Raw genomic sequence first — 19,643 nt, forward strand, 5'->3', positions numbered from 1 at the left:
CACAGTTTAAGGAACAGTCTTAATTGTGATTTTGAACTTGAAAATATCTCCACAGCAGAAATTGAGGCAATGATTTCAATTAAAAAGTATATTTTGACTCAGTGTGGCCGAGCGGTTCTAGGCGCTTCAGTCTGGAACCGCACGACCTCTATGGTCGCAGGTTCGAATCCTGCCTCGGGCATGGATGTGTGTAATGCCCTTAGGTTAGTTAGGTTTAAGTAGTTCTAAGTTCTAGGGGACTGATGACCTCAGATGTTAAGTCCCATAGTGCTCAGAGCCATTTATATTTTCACTGTATCCCCTAGCCAAGTAAAAATCATCATATTGTATCATTTCCATGTTATAAAGCTTGGTTCGTACTACAGTGAACATGCGTGAACTAGTGTAACACCTCATTTACACCGAAGCGAATGTGTCTCAGACACTGCACTGCATTAATATTGAATCTCAGATGATGCAACAAAATCACATTTGGAATCAATTAAAATTTTATGCTCATTAAATGAGTAGATGTTAAAAATGAGCTATAAAATATGCAGTTGGAATCAAGTTGTGGAGAACATTCTGATGTAGAATTATAAATACACCACGATACCCAGGATTTTCATAAAAAGTAGACTGAATGTTTTCACTCTTTTTTACTAATCTATGGCTAAATCTTCCAAACTGATCTTTTGTGTTCTTCCTGCATGAGCATTGAATAAACATAAATTTTACTCTTTACGACCTTTTGGCAGTATAAGTTGTTAGTGGAATTGTTGTTCTCTCTTGCTTCTCCACAAAACATACCAGCTGCCGTCTGCTGAAATATTTTACACCCTGGAGTACAGAATGCAAGTAAAAAATCCACAACTGGCTGTAGATCATAACAATAGCTTTGTGTGATTTTCAGACATATGATGAATGTTACACATGATGATGCAACATCTAACTGGAAAGATCGTGAAAATGTTTCTTCCTTCACCCCATAATCAGTAAAAAGGCTGCCTGGGGCTTCCTTGATAATTACAAAACTTGTAGAAAACATTTACATGGTTTCAAGCCATCTTGTTAGGCAACATGGTTTCAACTGTCTAAGAGTACCTTTGCAAAACACCATGGTTTCAAGTTGCTCCTTTCTAAGAGTTCTTTTGCAGAAAACATTTTATGTACATGATCATTTAAATTTACCCTATACTAGGATGCAGAGTTGCAGATAAACATAACAAAAAGACTGTCAGAAAGTGAGCTTATGGCCAACAAGATCTGCATCGAAAGTAGACAACGTGCGCGCGTGCACACACACACACACACACACACACACACACACACACACACACACACACACACACACAATCACAGTCTAGCCTCAGCAGCCAGAGACTGTGGTCATGTGTGTGTTAGTTGCATGTGCGCATTGTCAAAGAAGGCCTTGTTGGCCAATAGCTCACTTTCTGACAGTCTTTTTGTTATGCCTATCTGCAACTTAGCATCTCCGCTGTATGGTGATTAGCTGTTACATTCCATTCTGGATTTTCCATTGTTTGATTTCATCATTTAAATTGTGCTTCTAATTTCTGATGCATTTGTGATGTTACTGTTAATTGGCTCAACTGGTGGAAAGCACAATGAAAATACATAGCTTTTGAGAATTTATCTGTGATCATATGTTGAAAACCTGTAACAGTACCACCGTTTAAGAAACACCCGTCACACGCTAAGCAATATGATCAGTCATCTCCAAGCACATATTTTCAATGAATGGCAGAATAACATCTGTAATAGTACCTAAATCAACATGTATAAAGTCTATTTTAACTCTATAGCTTAATTAAAAACGTGGCTATGGCAGCGAGAAGGGTTGTGGGAACTTCCCTTCTATCCTTTTACTGGTGTCCCTTAGTGAAAGGTATTGAAAATACATTTCTATTTATGGAAAGGATTAAAAAAAGAAAAATAAATGATCGGATGGCATTGTTGGCCGGGAGGCCCCTTTTGGGGGAGTTCGGCTGCCGTATTGCAAGGCCTTTTTAGTTGACGCAACTTTGGCGACTTGTGAGTCAATGATGATGAAAATGATGATGAAAGACGCACAACACCAATTCTCCTGCCGGGAATCGAACCCGGACCCCCTGTGTTGCAGGCTGTAAAGAGGAGATGTCAATTTACAGACAAGGCACTACAGAAAGACTGTTAAACACTGAGATTCTGGCCAAAGCCTACTTCGAGTAAAAACACACACACACACACACACACACACACACACACACACACACAAAGAAAAGCACAACTCACGCACACATAATCACTTCCTCTTGCCAATCCAGCTAGGGTGGCCCATAAATAGCGGTCTCGTGTGTGTGTGTGTGTGTGTGTGTGTGTGTGTGTGAAGAAGGCTTCAACCAAAATCTCGATGTGTAACATTCTATTGCAGTGCCTGTCTGAACCCAACAATGAAGTAAAAGACATATTGCTATGTATCTTAAAGAAAACACACTGAGTTGCAGACAGGCACAATTAAAAGACACATAAGGCTTTTAGCCACAGCCTTCATTAGTAAAAGAGAGAGATACGCACCATTCATATATACAGGCAAGTAAACCTAATCCACATATGACTGCCAACTCTGGCATCTCTGGCTGGAGTGCAGCTATCATGTGGGATGCAAGCAGCAATCTGGAGGGGGCAGGGAAGGGGAAGAGAGAGTAGTGTACAGATGGGGAGAGACAAACACTATCTGGTGGAGTGTACAGGGATTAAAATGCCAACAAGTGCCACATCAGGAGGTTGTGGGGCAGGGAAATGGGGAAAGAAGGAGAGGACTGGGGAAAGCTGGGCAGATGTGTTGGCAAGGGGCTGCAAATAAACAGGGTGGGAGATGAGAATGAGGAGGAGGTTATAGGACACAAGGGGTGGAAACTATTGGGCAGAGTGTGTGGGGACAGTAGTTACCATAGGTTGGTAGGTTGGTTTGTGGGGTTGAAGGGACCAGACTACAAAGGCCGTCAGTCTCCATAGGTTGAGGCCGGGATAATTACAGAAGCAGAGGATGTGTTGTAAGGATAACTCCCATCTGTGCAGTTCAGGAAGGTGATGGTGAAGGGAAGGATCCAGATGGCTTGGGTAGTGAAGCAGCCATTGAAATCAAGTGTGTTGTATTCAGCTGCTTGTTGTGCCACAGGGTGGTCTACTTTGCTCTTGGTCACAGTTTGGTGGTGGCCGTTCATCCTGGTGGACAGCTGGTTGGTAGTTACAGCAATATAAAAAGCTGTGCAATGATTGCAGTAGAGCTGGTAAATGACATTGCTGCTTTCAGAGTTGATCTGGCTCCTGATGGGGTACGATAAACCTGGTGACAGTATTGTAATAGGAAGTGCTGAGTGGGTGCATTGGGGAGGTTTCGTACCTGGGTTTTCCACAGGGATATGATCCTTGTGGTAAGGGGTTGGGATTGGGAGATGCATAGGGATGGACTAGGATGTTGTGGAGGTTGGATGAGTGACTGGACACCATTATAGGAGGGGTGGGAAGTATCCTGGGTAGGATGTTCCTCATTTTAATGCAAGATGATAGGTAATCAAAGCCTTGGTGAAGGATGTGGTTCATTTGTTCCAGTGTGGAATGGCACTGGGTGATGAAGGGGACACTCCTTTGTGGCTGGTTCTTGGGGGTGGTGCGAGGATTGGTGATGTGAGGGAAAATGGCATGGGACATATGTTTGTGAACTAGGTCTGGGGGATAGTGCCTGTCTTTCAAGCCATTGGTGAGACCCTCAGCAAAGTGAGCAAGTGAGTTTTCTGTACCTGGGTGGCTGTGCTCTATGGGAGGGATTTTTTGGTGTGAAAGGGATGACAGCTGTCAGGATGCAGGTACTGTTGGTGATTGATGTGTTTAATGCAGACGGAGCCATCAGAGAGGAGGAGGTCAACATCTAGGAAGATGAATGAGGAGGACTACGTGAAACAAATGGGAGAGAAGGTGTTGAGGTTGGAAGGAATGAAGATAGAGTCCAGATCGTGAAGATATCATGGGAGGCTAGGAAGTCTCCTCTAGATGCTCCATGAAGAAAGGATTGGCATATGAGAGTGTCACGCAGGTTCCCATGGCTGTGCCACAAATTTGTTTATATACCTTCCCTTCAGTGGAGAAGTAGTTGTGGGTTAGGATGAAGCTAGCAAGGTTTATGAGGAATGGGGTAGTGGATCTGGAGTCTGATGGTTGTTGGGGAAGGTAGTGTTCAATAACCGCAAGACCATGGGCATGAGAGATGTTGTAGTGTACGGAGGTGGTGTCAACAGTGACAAGTAGGGCTCAAGAAGGTAAAGGGGTGGGGATGGTGGAGAATTGGTGAAGGAAGTGGTTGGTGTCTTTGATGTGAGAAGCTAGATTACAGACAATAGGTTGAAGCAGTTGGTCATTGAGGGCTAAAATTCTTTCAGTGGGCGCACAATAACCAGCCACAATGGGGTGTCTGGAATTGTTGGGTTTGTGGATTTTGGGGAGCATGTGAGGAGGAGGGTGTGCAGGCCATCATAGGGCTGTGGAGGGAAATGGATTCAGGGGAAATGTTTGGGGAAGGGCTTAAGGCATTAAGCAGGGATTGGAGGTTGTTTTGGACTTCTGGGATGGGACCACTCTGACAGAGTTTATAGGTGGAGGAGTCAGATAATTGGCAGAGGCCTTCTGCCAGGTGCTCACTGCAGTTCATAACAACAGTGGTGGAACCTTTGTCTGCTGGTAGAATGATTCGACCAGCATCAGTTTTTAGCTTGGGAATGGCTGTTCTTTCTTCTACTGAAAGATTGACGTTCTGAGTAAGGGTCCTGGGGAAGGATTGTGGGGCTAAGTTGAAGGTAAGGAATTCCTGGAAGGTGACCAGCAGGTGGTTAGGTGGGAGGGGGGAAGGTCACTGTTGGATGATGGTATGAACTGGAAGAGGCAGGGTTCTGGGTGGTTTTGGTTGGAGGGATTGGTGGCAAAGAAATGCTTCCACTGCAGGGATCGGGAAAAAGGAGAGTAAGTCTTTGACAAGCCCAGCATGGTTAAATTAGGGTGTAGGGCTAAAGGTGAGCCCTCTGGATAGGACTGAAACTTTCTGGAGCTGGGGATTTTGATGGATGGGTTAACAACAGTGTTGCGGGAATGTTTTGGCTCTGGTTGTGGTGGAGAATCAGTAGGGAGTTTTGGGGAATGTGGCAAGTTGAAAGAGTCAGCTAGGCACGTTTTAAGTTCTATGTGGGCTGAACGAGGAGGAACATTGTGGGTATGATAGGAGATTGATAGTGGTGCTCCGAAGTGGCAGTAGGATGTCAACTGGTCGGATAACTTATGGAGGTCGTTTCTGGAATGCTCCTCCTTGTGCTGGAGAGAAAGGGATTCAGTTTCAGAGATATGATGTACAGAGTAAGACTTGCTAAGTAATAGTCTCTTGCAGAAGAAGCAGAGGTGATTCTGGGATGCCTGTGCTATGGAGGTGTGTTTTGCAGTACCCTTTTTGTGAGGGCCAGGGATTGGCAGAATCTGAAAAGGTGTTGGTCATTGTGAAAGGAGAGGTGGGATGCAGAGAAAGGAATCTTTATGGTTAGGCCATTTGTGGGAGTTACATGGTTTAGGCAGCATTTGAGAAACAGGTTGTGAGACTGGGTTTTAGTGAGGGAATGGGATACTTTCCTGAACTGGTGCAGAAAAATGGAGCAAGGGTCCTCTGTGGCCGAAATGGTGTAAAGGAAATGGGAATAACACAGAAATCAACAAAATAGGTGTTAATAGTTGTGAGAGGAGTTGGATAAGCTAAAAGACACGTAAAAATGTGTAATGAATACACACATATATGCAGTAATACGCATAGACACATAAAAATTCACACAAACATGTAAAAATATGCACAGATATGTGAAAGTGCGTGAAATCACATAAAAATACACACAAATTTGTTAAAAACGTCCAGAAACATGGGAAAAAAGGAATGATGAGGTGTGTGTGTGTGTGTGTGTGTGTGTGTGTGTGTGTGTGTGTGTGTTTGTGTGTGTGTGTGTGTGTGTGTGTTGTGAAAAGTAAAGAGAATGGGAGGGGGGTTGGGTTAGATCGAAGATAAAAAGTTCACGTGGCACGAGCAGGTGTGGAAAACAAAATTCTAAAGTACGTCAGGAGGCAATCAGTAGGAATAAATATGATTATAACTATCGGAGGAAAGAATCTGGGCATCAGACACTGCATTAACAATCAGTGTTGTCACGAAGTCTGTGTTGTGCAAGGACGATTATTGATACAGTTTGGGTCAGAAGTGGATGCAGTTTAGAAGACAGTGAATAAACAGAAAAAGAAGAGAAAGAATGGACACGGAGAAGAGTAGTAGTATAGAGAAGAATAACACAGGAAAACATCACAGGGATGTAGGATGTAAGAAAGCCATGTAGCCCACCCGTTCACTACTAGCCCTTCCCTTTCCCCACCCCTTTCAGATTGCTGCTTGCATCCCACACGATAACTACATTCTGACCCGAGATGCTGGAGTGGGCGGTCATGTGTGCGTGAGGTGTGCTTGCCTGTGTATATGAATGGTGTGTGTGTGTGTGTGTGTGTGTGTGTGTGTGTGTCATTTGCTGATAAAGGATGTGGCCAAAAGTTTTATGTAGGTGGCTATTAATTGTGCCTACCTGCAAGTTAATGAGTCTTCTTTACAGTAAATAGCAATCCATCTTTTTCTTCACTGTTGACATACCTACCTGGAGTTTCCTTTGATTCTGTCTGTAACTCAATTTGTCATCTTTACAGTGAGCAGCAATCTGTCCTTTTCATAATGTTGGTGATATTTCATTGTGGACTTTCTGTTGTTTGAAAATACACTTATGTTAGATGATATTTCTTGGTTGCCATTCCTGACCATCTATAAGATGAGTAAGCATAAATTTTTTTCCAGGTTTTATGCATTATTTATTTTCCGGTTCCCAACATTTATCTTTTGAGCTGACTAATACCTCAAAAGACTGTAGCTTTTATTTTCAATAGTTGTGCCATCAGACTAGCTTCTCCTCAGGGGCTCTAAGAATAACATAGGATTTCACCATTAAATGTCTTTCCATGTGAAATCAGTTTAATAGTGCTGCTTTTCAACAATTTGGTGCAATTTGTGTCACTACTGTGTAATTGTTAGATGAGAACATTATTTTAAGTTTTTAGTGATGAATACATATATTCCTTTTAAGCTAATTTCTGAGGGACCAAAAAGTATGCAGTACATGTTATGACAATGAAAAATAAATTACAACAAAAACTCGTAACTAATATTACTTGGTCTAAGCAAACTTTCTTTGTTGTTAACTTCCTCTTTATGTTTCACAGGTTCTCCAGCTATGCAATGACAGTGCTGGTTTTGTTTTACCTTCAACAAATACCTGAAGCCATGGTTCCTGCATTACGTGTATTGCATGATAAAAATATTCCTGAAATGGCAGAAAACATAACTAACAATGATCCTCTGAGAATATTAATTGAAGAATTTTTTGGGTAGGTTCTTTGTTATGTTAACTGATAAATTAAATATACACTATACAGACAGTTTTTAGGAACACTACTGTGTTGATGAAATGTTCCCCTTTTTGGCTTGACCACTACTATTTGGAATTAAGGGACAGTTTCTGCCATGTGGGGTATGTTTATCGTATTTGCTTCAAACGTTGCTGCAGCTCCTTCAGTCGTGCACATTTTGTGGTGTATTGGGCTGGTTCTCACATCACATTTTGGTATAGCCCATGTGTGTTCAATGAAGTCTTGCTAGATTGGGGGCCAACCCACTATTGTGTTTTCGTGTGTAAGCTTTTCATGATGCACCCCAGTCATACAGGGTATATCATCATGGGTCTACTCACTGTTGATAAAGTATATTGAAATAAATCTTGTGCAGTAACAACTTTTTGTTTCAGAGAGTGGAGGGGAAGAGGGTGTCATAATCACTTAACTTCTCATTGTACATGTTTTCTTTTCAGTGAGTCCAAAGAGTGCTGTACTAGGCGTGTTCCTGTTGGAGATGGTATGCTCTTGCCTTTTTTCAACTTCTAAATTGAAGTACCCTGCCAGTTATATGGGGAACTACAGTTAAATATGAACTCTGAACTGCGGTGCAACTTGGTATTATTCACATCAGCTAACATTACCCAAGGTGAAAGTGATCAGATATGGAACCTAAGATCTTTGGATCCATAGTCTGGCACTTTACCCTTAAACCACCGAGCCACACCATACCACCTTAACTGTTGTAAAAATGTCATAAAATAACATTTTTTTAGTATCCCTGCCAAGTGAGCCGCTGTGTCTCAGTTCAGTATCATATGCCATATGCGTTCAGTTCTGTCATGCTTAGTTGCTATTCGATATTTGACCCTGCTTTGGGCTTGGACGTTCTGGCTTAAGCTCTTTGTGTTTGTTCAGTGGTCTGTTAATGACAATGTTGGCTTTTTTTGCGGATCTTGAATGCATATCGGGCTGATTCTTTATGCAAACTGTAACTAGATGGTGTAGTGACCATCATAAGCAGTAGTAGGAACACATTTAGAATGGAAAGCTTCCATTGTTGTTGCTCTGACCAAAAGTTGCTTCTGCTACCAAGCAAGGTGACATAGAGTTTAGGACATGGGACTTTTGTTTGAGAGAAGTGAGGTTATAATTTTTGTCCAGTCATCAAAGTTTACAGGGTTGTCCATATGTATTTTTCCTTTAAAGATAAATGCCTGGGTCGTCGGATGGTTACTTTGAAAAGGACATGTCAGATTTCCTTTCTGAGTCTTGACCTATCAAAACTTTGGCATCATTTTTAATGATCTCATTGTTGACAAAAAGTAAGCGTTATCTTCAATTTTTGTCATCCTGGTAGAAGAGAGGGAAAGAGGTAAATAAAATGTCGTGTGACTAGGACCTCACATTGGGTAGACCGTTCGCCGGGTGCAAATCTTTCAATTTGACGCCACTTTGGCGACATGTGTGTCAATGGGGATGAAATGATGATGATTAGGACAATACAACACCCAGTCCCTGAGCGGAGGAAATCTCCGACCCAGCTGGAAATCAAACCCGGGCCCTTAGGATTGACATTCTGTCGCACTGAGCACTCAGCTACTGGGGGCGGACAGGGAAAGAGGTGAAGATAAAGAAAAGAAACTGGTAAGAGTTAACAATATACAGTGACCTAGGACACCTCGGAGGAAAGTTGGTCAGGATGAGAGGACTGATTATAGCTTTTTTTGTCTACTGACTGGTTTGATACGGCCCGCCACGAATTCCTTTCCTGTGCTACCCTCTTCATCCGAGCGTAGCACTTGCAACCTACGTCCTCAATTATTTGCTTGACGTATTCCAATCTCTGTCTTCCTCTACAGTTTTTGCCCTCTACAGCTCCCTCTAGTGCCATGAAAGTCATTCCTTCATGTCTTAGCAGATGTCCTATCATCCTGTCCCTTCTCCTTATCAGCGTTTTCCACATATTCCATTCCTCTCCGATTCTGCGTAGAACCTCCCCATTCCTTACCTTATCAGTCCACCTAATTTTCAACATTCGTGTATAGCACCACATCTCAAATGCTTCGATTCTCTTCTGTTCCGGTTTTCCCACAGTCCATGTCTCACTACCATACAATGCTGTACTCCAGATGTACATCCTCAGAAATTTCTTCCTCAAATTAAGGCCGGTATTTGATATTAGTAGACTTCTCTTGGCCAGAAATGCCTTTTTTGCCATAGCGAGTCTGCTTTTGATGTCCTCCTTGCTCCGTCCGTCATTGGTTATTTTACTGCCTAGGTAGCAGAATTCCTTAACTTCGTTGACTTCGTGACCATTAATCCTGATGTTAAGTTTCTCGCTGTTCTCATTTCTACTACTTCTCATTACCTTCGTCTTTCTCCGATTTACTCTCAAACCATACTGTGTACTCATTAGACTGTTCATTCCGTTCAGCAGATCATTTAATTCTTCTTAACTTTCACTCAGAATAGCAATGTCATCAGCGAATCGTATCATTGATATCCTTTCACCTTGTATTTTAATTCCACTCCTGAACCTTTCTTTTATTTCCATCATTGCTTCCTCGATGTACAGATTGAAGAGTAGGGGCGAAAGACTACAGCCTTGTCTTACTCCCTTCTTAATACGAGCACTTCGTTCTTGATCGTCCACTCTTATTATTCCCACTTGGTTGTTGTACATATTGTATATGACCCGTCTCTCCCTATAGCTTACCCCTACTTTTTTCAGTATCTCGAACAGCTTGCACCATTTTATATTGTTGAACGCTTTTTCCAGGTCGACAAATCCTATTAACATGTCTTGATTTTTCTTTAGCCTTGCGTCCATTATTAGCCGTAACGTCAGAATTGCCTCTCTCGTGCCTTTACTTTTCTTAAAGCCAAACTGATCGTCACCTAGCACATTCTCAATTTTCTTTTCCATTCTTCTGTATATTATTCTTGTAAGCAGCTTCGATGCGTGAGCTGTTAAGCTGATTGTGCTATAATTCTCGCACTTGTCAGCTCTTGCCGTCTTCGGAATTGTGTCGATGATGCTTTTCCGAAAGTCAGATGGTATGTCGCCAGACTCATATATTCTACACACCAATGTGAATAGTTGTTTTGGTGCCACTTCCCGTAATGATTTTAGAAATTCTGATGGAATGTTATCTATCCCTTCTGCCTTATTTGACCGCAAGTCCTCCAAAGCTCTTTTAAATTCTGATTCTAATACTGGATCCCCTATCTCTTCTAAATCGACTCCTGTTTCTTCTTCTATCACATCAGACAAATCTTCACCCTCATAGAAGCTTTCAGTGTATTCTTTCCACCTATCTGCTCTCTCCTCTGCATTTAACAGTGGAATTCCCGTTGCACTCTTAATGTTACCACCGTTGCTTTTAATGTCACCAAAGGTTGTTTTGACTTTCCTGTATGCTGAGTCTGTCCTTCCAGCAATCATATCTTTTTCGATGTCTTCACATTTTTCCTGAGCCATTTCATCTAAGCTTCCCTGCACTTCCTATTTATTTCATTCCTCAGTGACGTGTATTTCTGTACTCCTGATTTTCCCGGAACATGTTTGTACTTCCTCCTTTCATCAATCAACTGAAGTATTTCTTCTGTTACCCATGGTTTCTTCGCAGCTACCTTCTTTGTACCTATGTTTTCCTTCCCAACTTCTGTGATGGCCCTTTTTAGAGATGTCCATTCCTCTTCAACTGTACTGCCTACTGCGCTATTCCTTATTGCTGTATCTATAGAGTTAGAGAACTTCAAACGTGTCTCGTCATTCCTTAGAACTTCCATATCCCACTTCTTTGCGTATTGATTCTTCCTGACTAATGTCTTGAACTTCAGCCTACTCTTCATCACTACTATTTTGTGATCTGAGTCTATATCTGCTCCTGGGTACGCCTTACAATCCAATATCTGATTTCGGAATCTGTGTCTGACCTGATGTAATCTAATTGAAATCTTCCAGTATCTCCCAGCCTTTTCCAAGTATACCTCCTCCTGTTATAGCTACAGAATGAGATTAGAAAATTTGATGAGTTGAAAATGAAAGAGTGAGTAGTAGATGAGTCAGAGAGAAGTAGAAATATTTTGTAAATGAGCCAAAAAATCAGAGAACCTGAAGTGCAAGAAAAATGGCACAGAGATCTAAAAAATTGATGAAATAAAAAAAAAATAGGAAAACAAACAATAAAGAAAAAGAAAATCAGAAAAATTGCCATATATTGGGGTCATGTGGGTAATGAGAATCAGGCCCTTTTTTCATCTGTGGACTTTTGAGGAACTGGTAACGGGATGGAGAAGTCAGGTGTGATCAGTGTCACAACTTTTATGTACTCTGAACAGATTAGTGTGTGTTACTAGTACACACTCATGTGTGTTGGTGGTTATCACACCAATATAGTCATATGAATACAAAAAGCCGGACAGTTGTTGCACATAAACTACTACCTTCCCTTTGATGTAACGGGGCTTGCCAGTAACACAGTTTGAAAGGTTCTGTTAGGAGGATGCATAGGGTAAGTATTATAGTAGGGATGGTCAGAAGAATAATCATCATAAGGTGAGGAAATGGGTTCATGAGGCATGTAGTTTCTGAACAGGAGGCTCTTTTGGAGACATGGTATAGCTTGCATCAGCACAAATATGCTTGCTCAAATTGCAAATGCTGTAAAGGGGGAACATTTCACAGGGATCGGATGACATACGTCAGAGTGTTAATACTGTTGTTTGTTGTTTAGTTGTTAAGTTTATGTTTATTAAGGGGTTGGGTATGGATTTAGTCATGTACAGTTTTATTACATTTACAGTATTTTGACTGCATGAGTACAAGATGAAACTGACCTGTTGTAATTCTTGTAATCCCGTAACTCACTTTCACAGTTAAATCTCGTGTAACTTTTTTTATGTTTACCCAATCTCAGTGAAGACCAGCTCCACACTGCAGTACACACCAAGTCAGTCAACAAACAACATTACGCTGATAGTTATTTCCTTTACAAATGAAACATTCCTTGACTGCAATGACATTTAGAGCAACTGTGTCTGCTTGAATGCTGGCTACTTCCAGGGAATATGGAACAGTCTTTGCAACAGCCTGATCTCATGCTCTGTGTGAAATGGATGTTTTGCACATTTAAATATTGTTTTCAAGTAAATGTGGGTTCACATGTTATCATCACTGTTAGCATTCATTCTAATGGCCACTAAAAGTGTTGTTTAAACACTAATATTGGTTGTTGGTGGTGTCTTTTAAATGCTCAACTGCTATCTCAAGGGAAGCTATGAGTGTCTCTCAAAGTTTTTTTCCTGCCAGTAAGTCAAATATGTATAAAGCTAAGTTGTAATTGCTCCAGACCTATCAGAGTTGCTCTTATTTTTAAATGTCACTTTTTCTCACTCAGCATCCATTTCTAAGAGTGTCTCAGCCCCATGGTATATCCATTAACTTATGGCTTCCTGGCCTGTTGAGATGATTTCATCCTCAATACAGATATTAATATGTTTAAAATACAAGAAAGGCAACCACTCACTGATAGCAGACTGAAGTATGGGGACTGATGACCATAGATGTTAAGTCCCATAGTGCTGAGAGCCAAATTGGACTGAAGTATGTAGCATGGACATGCATAGCAGAAAACATTATTCACACTTACTTTTGAGTTCTTGTTCTTTTTCTAACAAAAGTACACACATTCATACACACAACCACAGACACACCCAAAAGGAACACTCCAGCAGCTGAGGTAAGACTGGCCAGCTGCATGTGCTGATGAAGTTGGGGAGGGGGTAAGGCTGAATGCACAAGGCAAGGAAAGGATAGCGGGATAGTATGAGGTAGACCTTTTGACAAACAAATCAGTGGCTGCACATTAAGATGAAAGAAGTCCAGAGGGTAGAACACATGAGATAGAGGGGGACTGGGGGAAAGAGAGGAAGGTGGAGATGGAGGAGAAAGAGGGGTGGGAATGGGGGGGGGGGGGTGAGGGTGAGTGAGACACAGTTCATGTGAGTAGAGAGTTGGTTACTGGTATTGCCTACATAGAATGCTGTACAGTAATTGCAGCATAGTTGAAATGTGTCATGATTGCTTTCACACATGAACCCGAACTTTGGGTATAAAATGCTTGTTACTGGACTGTGCTGGGAGGTGTATGGGGCACGTCTTGCACCTGGCCCAACCACAAGGGGTGCAGGATTCGGAGCAGAATTGGAATAGGGATGAACAAGGATATTCTGTAGATTGGGTGGGCGGTGGAACTCTACTTTGAATGGGATTTTAGGTAGGATCTCACTCATTTGAGAGCATGATGAGAGGTAGTTTGAGCACAAGACCCTGGTGAAGGATGTGGTTGAGTAACTCAAGGTCTGGGTGATCTGAGGAATGCTGGTTGGTGGCAGGTTAGCAGAATTTCTGATGTTGGAGGTCAGTTTATGGATGAGCAGGATGGGATATTGTATGTCAATGAAGACTCTGGTAAGCTTATTACTATGTTTTGACAATCCTGCTTCCCACTGCTGGTGCAGTGTCAAAGTGTGATGAGGCTGTGAGTAAGACATCTTGATATGGAACAGGTGGCAGCTACCACAGTAGAGATCTTAATATGTTGTGTTTAAACTGTTTATATTTTGTGTTCTGACACTAGAACAGTAGTTAATTTACCAGCTAGCTGCTCTCTATTTTAGCAAATGAGAGCACATACATATTAAAAATTTTGAAAGTTTGTGCAATGTCCTGTCTAATCTAAATTGTTACACATCTACAGTTCCTTATTTCTTATTTGAGCATTTATTCTGTTAATTTATGTGCAATTTAAGACCATCTTTAAAATCAAAGACCGTATCTGCACATTTATGTTTTGGGGGCCGAATCCAATAGTGCAAATGAATATGAAAGACTGAGTATAGTTGTAGCAGAGTTATTATCCTAGAAAGGGAAAACTGTTCTCAACTTGAAGGTTGTTTTGAATAATATAGTGGAAGTGATATATTCTTGCCATCCTCTGACCCCTGAACTGGCATACACATCCAGCTATAAGGGTATGTACAATTTAACATGAACTCCAAACCATGGGAAAATTTGGAATTTCTCAAAGAAACATATTTCCAGAGGTGAAAGAAGTAGTAAATGACATAGTAATTGTTCTTTTACCCATTAAACTGCACTTATTATCCTGCGGGTTCTTATTGTTAAGTTTTTTAACCTTTTTTGTCTGTGATGTATATATAAGCTAGTGAGTATGGTGATATGTTAGTAGAAGTGCAATTGGGTTGTTGTATTGAGTCGTTACAGATATTTGTGTTCTCCCATAAGGTCCTTTGTTGTTTTTCATTGTATAATAATAAGCAGGATAGTTACGACTGTAACAGCTATTATGACAGTATGACCAACTATAATCCCTAGTAACAGTATCAGCTCCCATATGTTGTGGGTGAAACGATTCTATTATTATGTTGCTAGTGTGTCACAGGTGTTTTGTGGAGCTGCTTGTAAAGGTTAGTTATGAAGCAGGTTTTATTGGTAATAAACATAAAAAGGCAGTAAAAAGAAATTAAGTGTGTCAGGATATTTCACCAGTTATAACAGCAGAGTATGTCTCCAGTCAACAACTACAATACAATTCAGGAAATAGGGGCATGGAAAGACATCTGAACTGTCACTCATGTAATCAGTTGTGACTCATTTATTAAACAAGTGATCAGTGAATGAATAATTAACATTTCTGCTGCATGTTGAGTAACTAGTTCTCAGGACTTAACACAGAAAAATTGCTGAACCGGAGGGGTAACTAGTTTAAGATAATAAAGCTTTACCTAGGAAATGGTTAACAGTGAGTTGATGGTTTCTTTTTTTAAACAGTGGAAAATACAGGATGAAATAGCAATAGTGCGAAATAGGATAGATTGCTGCTCACCACGCAGATGTGTAGGCAGGCACATTTAAAAGCGCGCACACACACACGAGAGGGAGAGAGAGAGAGAGAGAGAGAGAGAGAGAGAGAGAGAACTGTCTGTGCACTAAGGCCTGAATGCGGTGAGCAGCATTCTCAGCTGTGGTGGGTCGTTGGGTTACAAATGGGGTTGGGAGGGGTAGTGGTAGCAGGGTAGGGCAGAGGAAGATGCTGTAGTGCTGCCTGTTGGAGACTGCAGGGATGTCATGGCAACAGCATGATAGGATGTTAGATTGTGTGTGTGTGTGTATGTGTGTGTGTGTGTGTGTGTGTGTGTGTGTATGTGTGTGTGTGTGTGTGCACGCGCGCACGCGCACACATGTGTTTGGAGTGGGGAAAGGGAAGGCGATGGAGCCAAGCACTTCCAAACGTTGAAGCGAGGAAGGTCACATAAACAAAAGATGTATAGCAGTCACTGAAGTCAGATATTGTGTTCGAGTGGTGGTGGTGGTGGTGGTGGGGGGGGGGGGGGGGGTCATACTTGGCAACTGTGTGGTCTAGCTCTCTCTTGGCAGTTTTGCAGAGGTCATTCATGTGGACAGACAGCTTGTTTGTGTGTTTTATGAAATAATTTATACTGCTTCAGCCACAATTCTGCTAATATTTAGTTAGTGCAATGTGTTTTGGCAGCATTCTGTAATCATCAGGTGCATTGCAATTACATTTACATTATATTAATCTGAAGAAGTGTTTTTAGGTTCATTTGCTGTGTGTGCCATTGAGGTTATATATTGATGTAGGATCATTTTTCGTGGAAATTTAGTTGTCTGGCACACATAGCACAGGGACATAATCTGTATGTGAAACTGATAAGCTGTGATTTGATTGCCACTGTGCTCTGTGTGCCGGACAACTAAATTTCCGACCAAAACAACTGTGTGTCAATACGTCAGTTCACTGGCACAGTCAGCAAATGAACATAAAAACCCTTTCAGATTAATATAATGTAAATGTAACTTTAATGCACCTGATGAGGGCAGCACGCTGCTGAAACACTTTGTGCTAATTAAATGTTAGTAAAAAAAGTGACTGAAGCAGTATAAATTATTTCATAAATTTACGATACAGTTTCGTTCCACAAAGCCTCAAAACACTCCATATAAAAAGTATATATCTAAGCTTGTCAGTGACAGTAACCCATGCAGAACGCAACACTCTATGTCCACTAACAAGTTGTTCTGTCCATATGAACAGCCGCCACCATACTAAGCCCAAGAGACACCTGGCTGCCGTGCATGCCACACATCATGCTGTGCTCAGTTTCAGTGACTTCTTCACAGCCTTTGTCATCTGAACACTTCCCTCTTTCCATAAATACCAACTTCTCTGAATTGTGCTGTTTGGAACTCATCCTACAGCATAATCTGGATTCTTTTAAACTGTCGTCCCCCTCCCACCCCCCCCCCCCCCCCCTCCCCCGCAATTTTTGCTAGTCGCCATCCACGCTTGCTGCTATCCACTTCCCTGCTCCCATTCCAGTCACACATGCTTGCTGTACCCCCAGACCTCCTGCATACTTCTTTCCTCTGTAGCCTCCCCCCCCCCCCCCCCCCCCCCCGCCTCGCTCCCCTTCCCAGTGTAGTCTCCCGATGTTGTGTGCCTAGCCACCTTCTATCCTGTCCTTGTTGCATCTGTGCACACTCCAAAGACAGCACTATGGCGTCTTCCCCCAATTCCTACCCTTGGTGTGTGTGTGTGTGTGTGTGTGTGTGTGTGTGTGTGTGTGGAAGGCTTTTCTCCAATTAGCTGACATTACTCTTAAATGAACTTCAAATATGCTTGTCTACTGCCCATTACCTCCTTTTTTGTTTATCGGTACTTTCTTGTTTCTTGAGCAGTTAAGAGGTAGTGATTCTTGAAAAATTGATGTACTCTGAAGTCGATGTGAGCAGTTCTCTTTTCTATCTCATCATTACCTTGTCTTTACAATATAGCTTATTTTCCTAAAAATTATGATGTAAAGTCTGTCTATAATATTTTATTTTTCATTTTTTTGCTATCGACATTGTTTTGCAGTTACTACTCAGAAGTTAGACTGGAGCAAGTAGTATTGGCCCCATACATGGGAGATGTGCTGGACCGTGAAATTTTCATTCGAGGAGGAATGGCAATCCCACCAGAAATGCAGCTGTATAATAGAATAATGTATAGTGGTGCTAGACCACTCATAATAGATACCCCTATGGTTTTACAGGACCCGTATCAATTAAATGTGAATCTGACCAGTAGAGTTGATGAAGGAACTGTATCGGAGTTTCAGATTAAATGCAAACAAGCATATGAGATGGTTAAGACCGGTAAGTGACTCAATTATACTCCTATTTTGAGATATTTGTGCTATAATTGTGTGTGCTACATTCCTTAGCTACACAACAAAATTTGAAAAGGAAAGTGCATTTATGTATGAGATTCAGTCCTAAGCTATCATTTGCGTAGTATTTGAAATTGCTATATGAAAGATGAAGCATATTTGCAGGGGCTGTCTGTTTATCATGAAAACTTTCTATCAGAAAAATAGAAAGGAATGTCTTTCTGTGTGCACAATGTTAAGCAACTTTGTCACTGCCTTCCTTTTCGTCAAAGAATGACAGAAGTTGAGGCATCAAAAGTGCTTAAGAGAGCCACCACCTTTCACTTCGATTTTCAAAGGGTGTGTGTGTGTGTGTGTGTGTGTGTGTGTGTGTGTGTGTGTGTGTGTGTGTGAGAGAGAGAGAGAGAGAGAGAGAGAGAGAGAGAGAGAGAGAGTACATTACGTTAGGAAGATTGTATTTGGTTTGCAGGCATAGCATAACCACTGAAGGAAAGAGAGATTAAAAACGGTCCGTTACAGTTCTTTATAGCACTGTTGTTTTCAGTTCAAATATTTCTTTTTTATGTACATATTTGTTTGTTAGTCACTGATATTTATAGTATTATAATGATTCACCGCCTCTAAACTCATGAAAGGCTCCATATATTAGAGCGCTGCATAAATCTCTTCATGTTATGATGCAACTTAAAAAATGCTTCATAACTATACTGTAAATGTATGTACCCATTCAATGGTAAATTTGCAGATTTCAATACCTGTTACTTCCTGCATTCCCAAGTCATTTAGTTGTTCTTCTCTTAGAACATTTCCTTTAATGTTGTCTTCTAGTAGCTTTTGTTTGATTTTCAGTTTCCTCATCTTCTCCTGCCTGACCTGTGTAAATAATATGTATTTTATATTTATGTTAGTAGTCTTCCATGCAACATTCTGCTACAGCACTGAATTTTATGTATCACAAAATAAGTTAAAAAATATTTGTGTCCCACAGTATAATAGTTTTAAAGGACATGTACAAATATTACATTGCTATTTATATGGCGGTTGTTCATCATGTGATTAGGATTTTATATCTGGTAAACTGTTGTACCATTTTCAAATGCATGTGATTTATATTCGTGGTGTTGCAATTTTAAGCGTGAATCTGGAGCTTTGGGGTAACACAGTGAGTGCATTTTAATTAATTCCATAACATATATATTTTGTTCTGCAGTAGTTTGTTCGATGTCGTAAAACTTCCTGAAGGTTGAAAGTGGATATTGTAGTTTGGCCCACAGGTTTAGTCAGCCAGGAAATTTCACAATTTTGTTAATGTTTGACACTAAGCTATATTTAATTAATGACGCCTTAGAGTGCGGTGTTCACTTCTTTGTCTTTGTTTCAGTATATTGGAATAAAACTCAGGTAAAAATACTTTCCAGAATGACATTAGAAGCAGTTGTTTCTGACACTGACTGTAATTCATCTCTGAAAACTATTGAGAAAACTATTGAGTCTTCACACATTTCAAGATATTCTTCATTAAGAACATCTTATTCTACAAGAAAATTTATAATCATCATTAGATAAGTCTATGAAGAATTTATATTTGCTTCATATTCAATTCAGGAATTGATGAGAACTGAAAAATCTAAAACTTAAAAATTTTCATGATCTGACTGACATTGGCCAGAGAGGTTGACTCCTGAAGTGAAGGTACGAAGTGCTATTGCACTGAGAATTTAGCCCGCTATGTTGAGACGCAGCATCGAGGTTGTTTTCCCATACGGGTGATTTGCAGAGCCTTTGAAACATGCATGCTCTAAGAAATGTCTTATTTGCTAAGTTATTTCATTTTATTTAATGTAACCACTTGATCATTTTGACGTTTTTTAAAGCCAAACAATTTGTAGCAC

The 19,643-nt window shown here is 40.9% G+C and overlaps 1 protein-coding gene across 4 annotated transcripts in view; it reads left to right on the forward strand.

Annotated features, from left to right (window-relative positions):
- Window positions 1-19,643, forward strand: part of LOC126272246 (speckle targeted PIP5K1A-regulated poly(A) polymerase-like) — a 236,552-nt gene that overhangs the window by 94,100 nt on the left and 122,809 nt on the right. For all 4 annotated transcript variants that reach the window (XM_049974953.1, XM_049974957.1, XM_049974955.1 and 1 more), the window contains 2 exons: window positions 7,321-7,485; window positions 17,457-17,737. In XM_049974953.1, the coding sequence (XP_049830910.1) occupies window positions 7,321-7,485; window positions 17,457-17,737 (446 nt within the window). The remainder of the gene's footprint in view (window positions 1-7,320; window positions 7,486-17,456; window positions 17,738-19,643) is intronic.

Source organism: Schistocerca gregaria, chromosome 5 (genome assembly GCF_023897955.1).
Source record: "Schistocerca gregaria isolate iqSchGreg1 chromosome 5, iqSchGreg1.2, whole genome shotgun sequence".
NCBI classification, from domain to species: domain Eukaryota; kingdom Metazoa; phylum Arthropoda; class Insecta; order Orthoptera; family Acrididae; genus Schistocerca; species Schistocerca gregaria.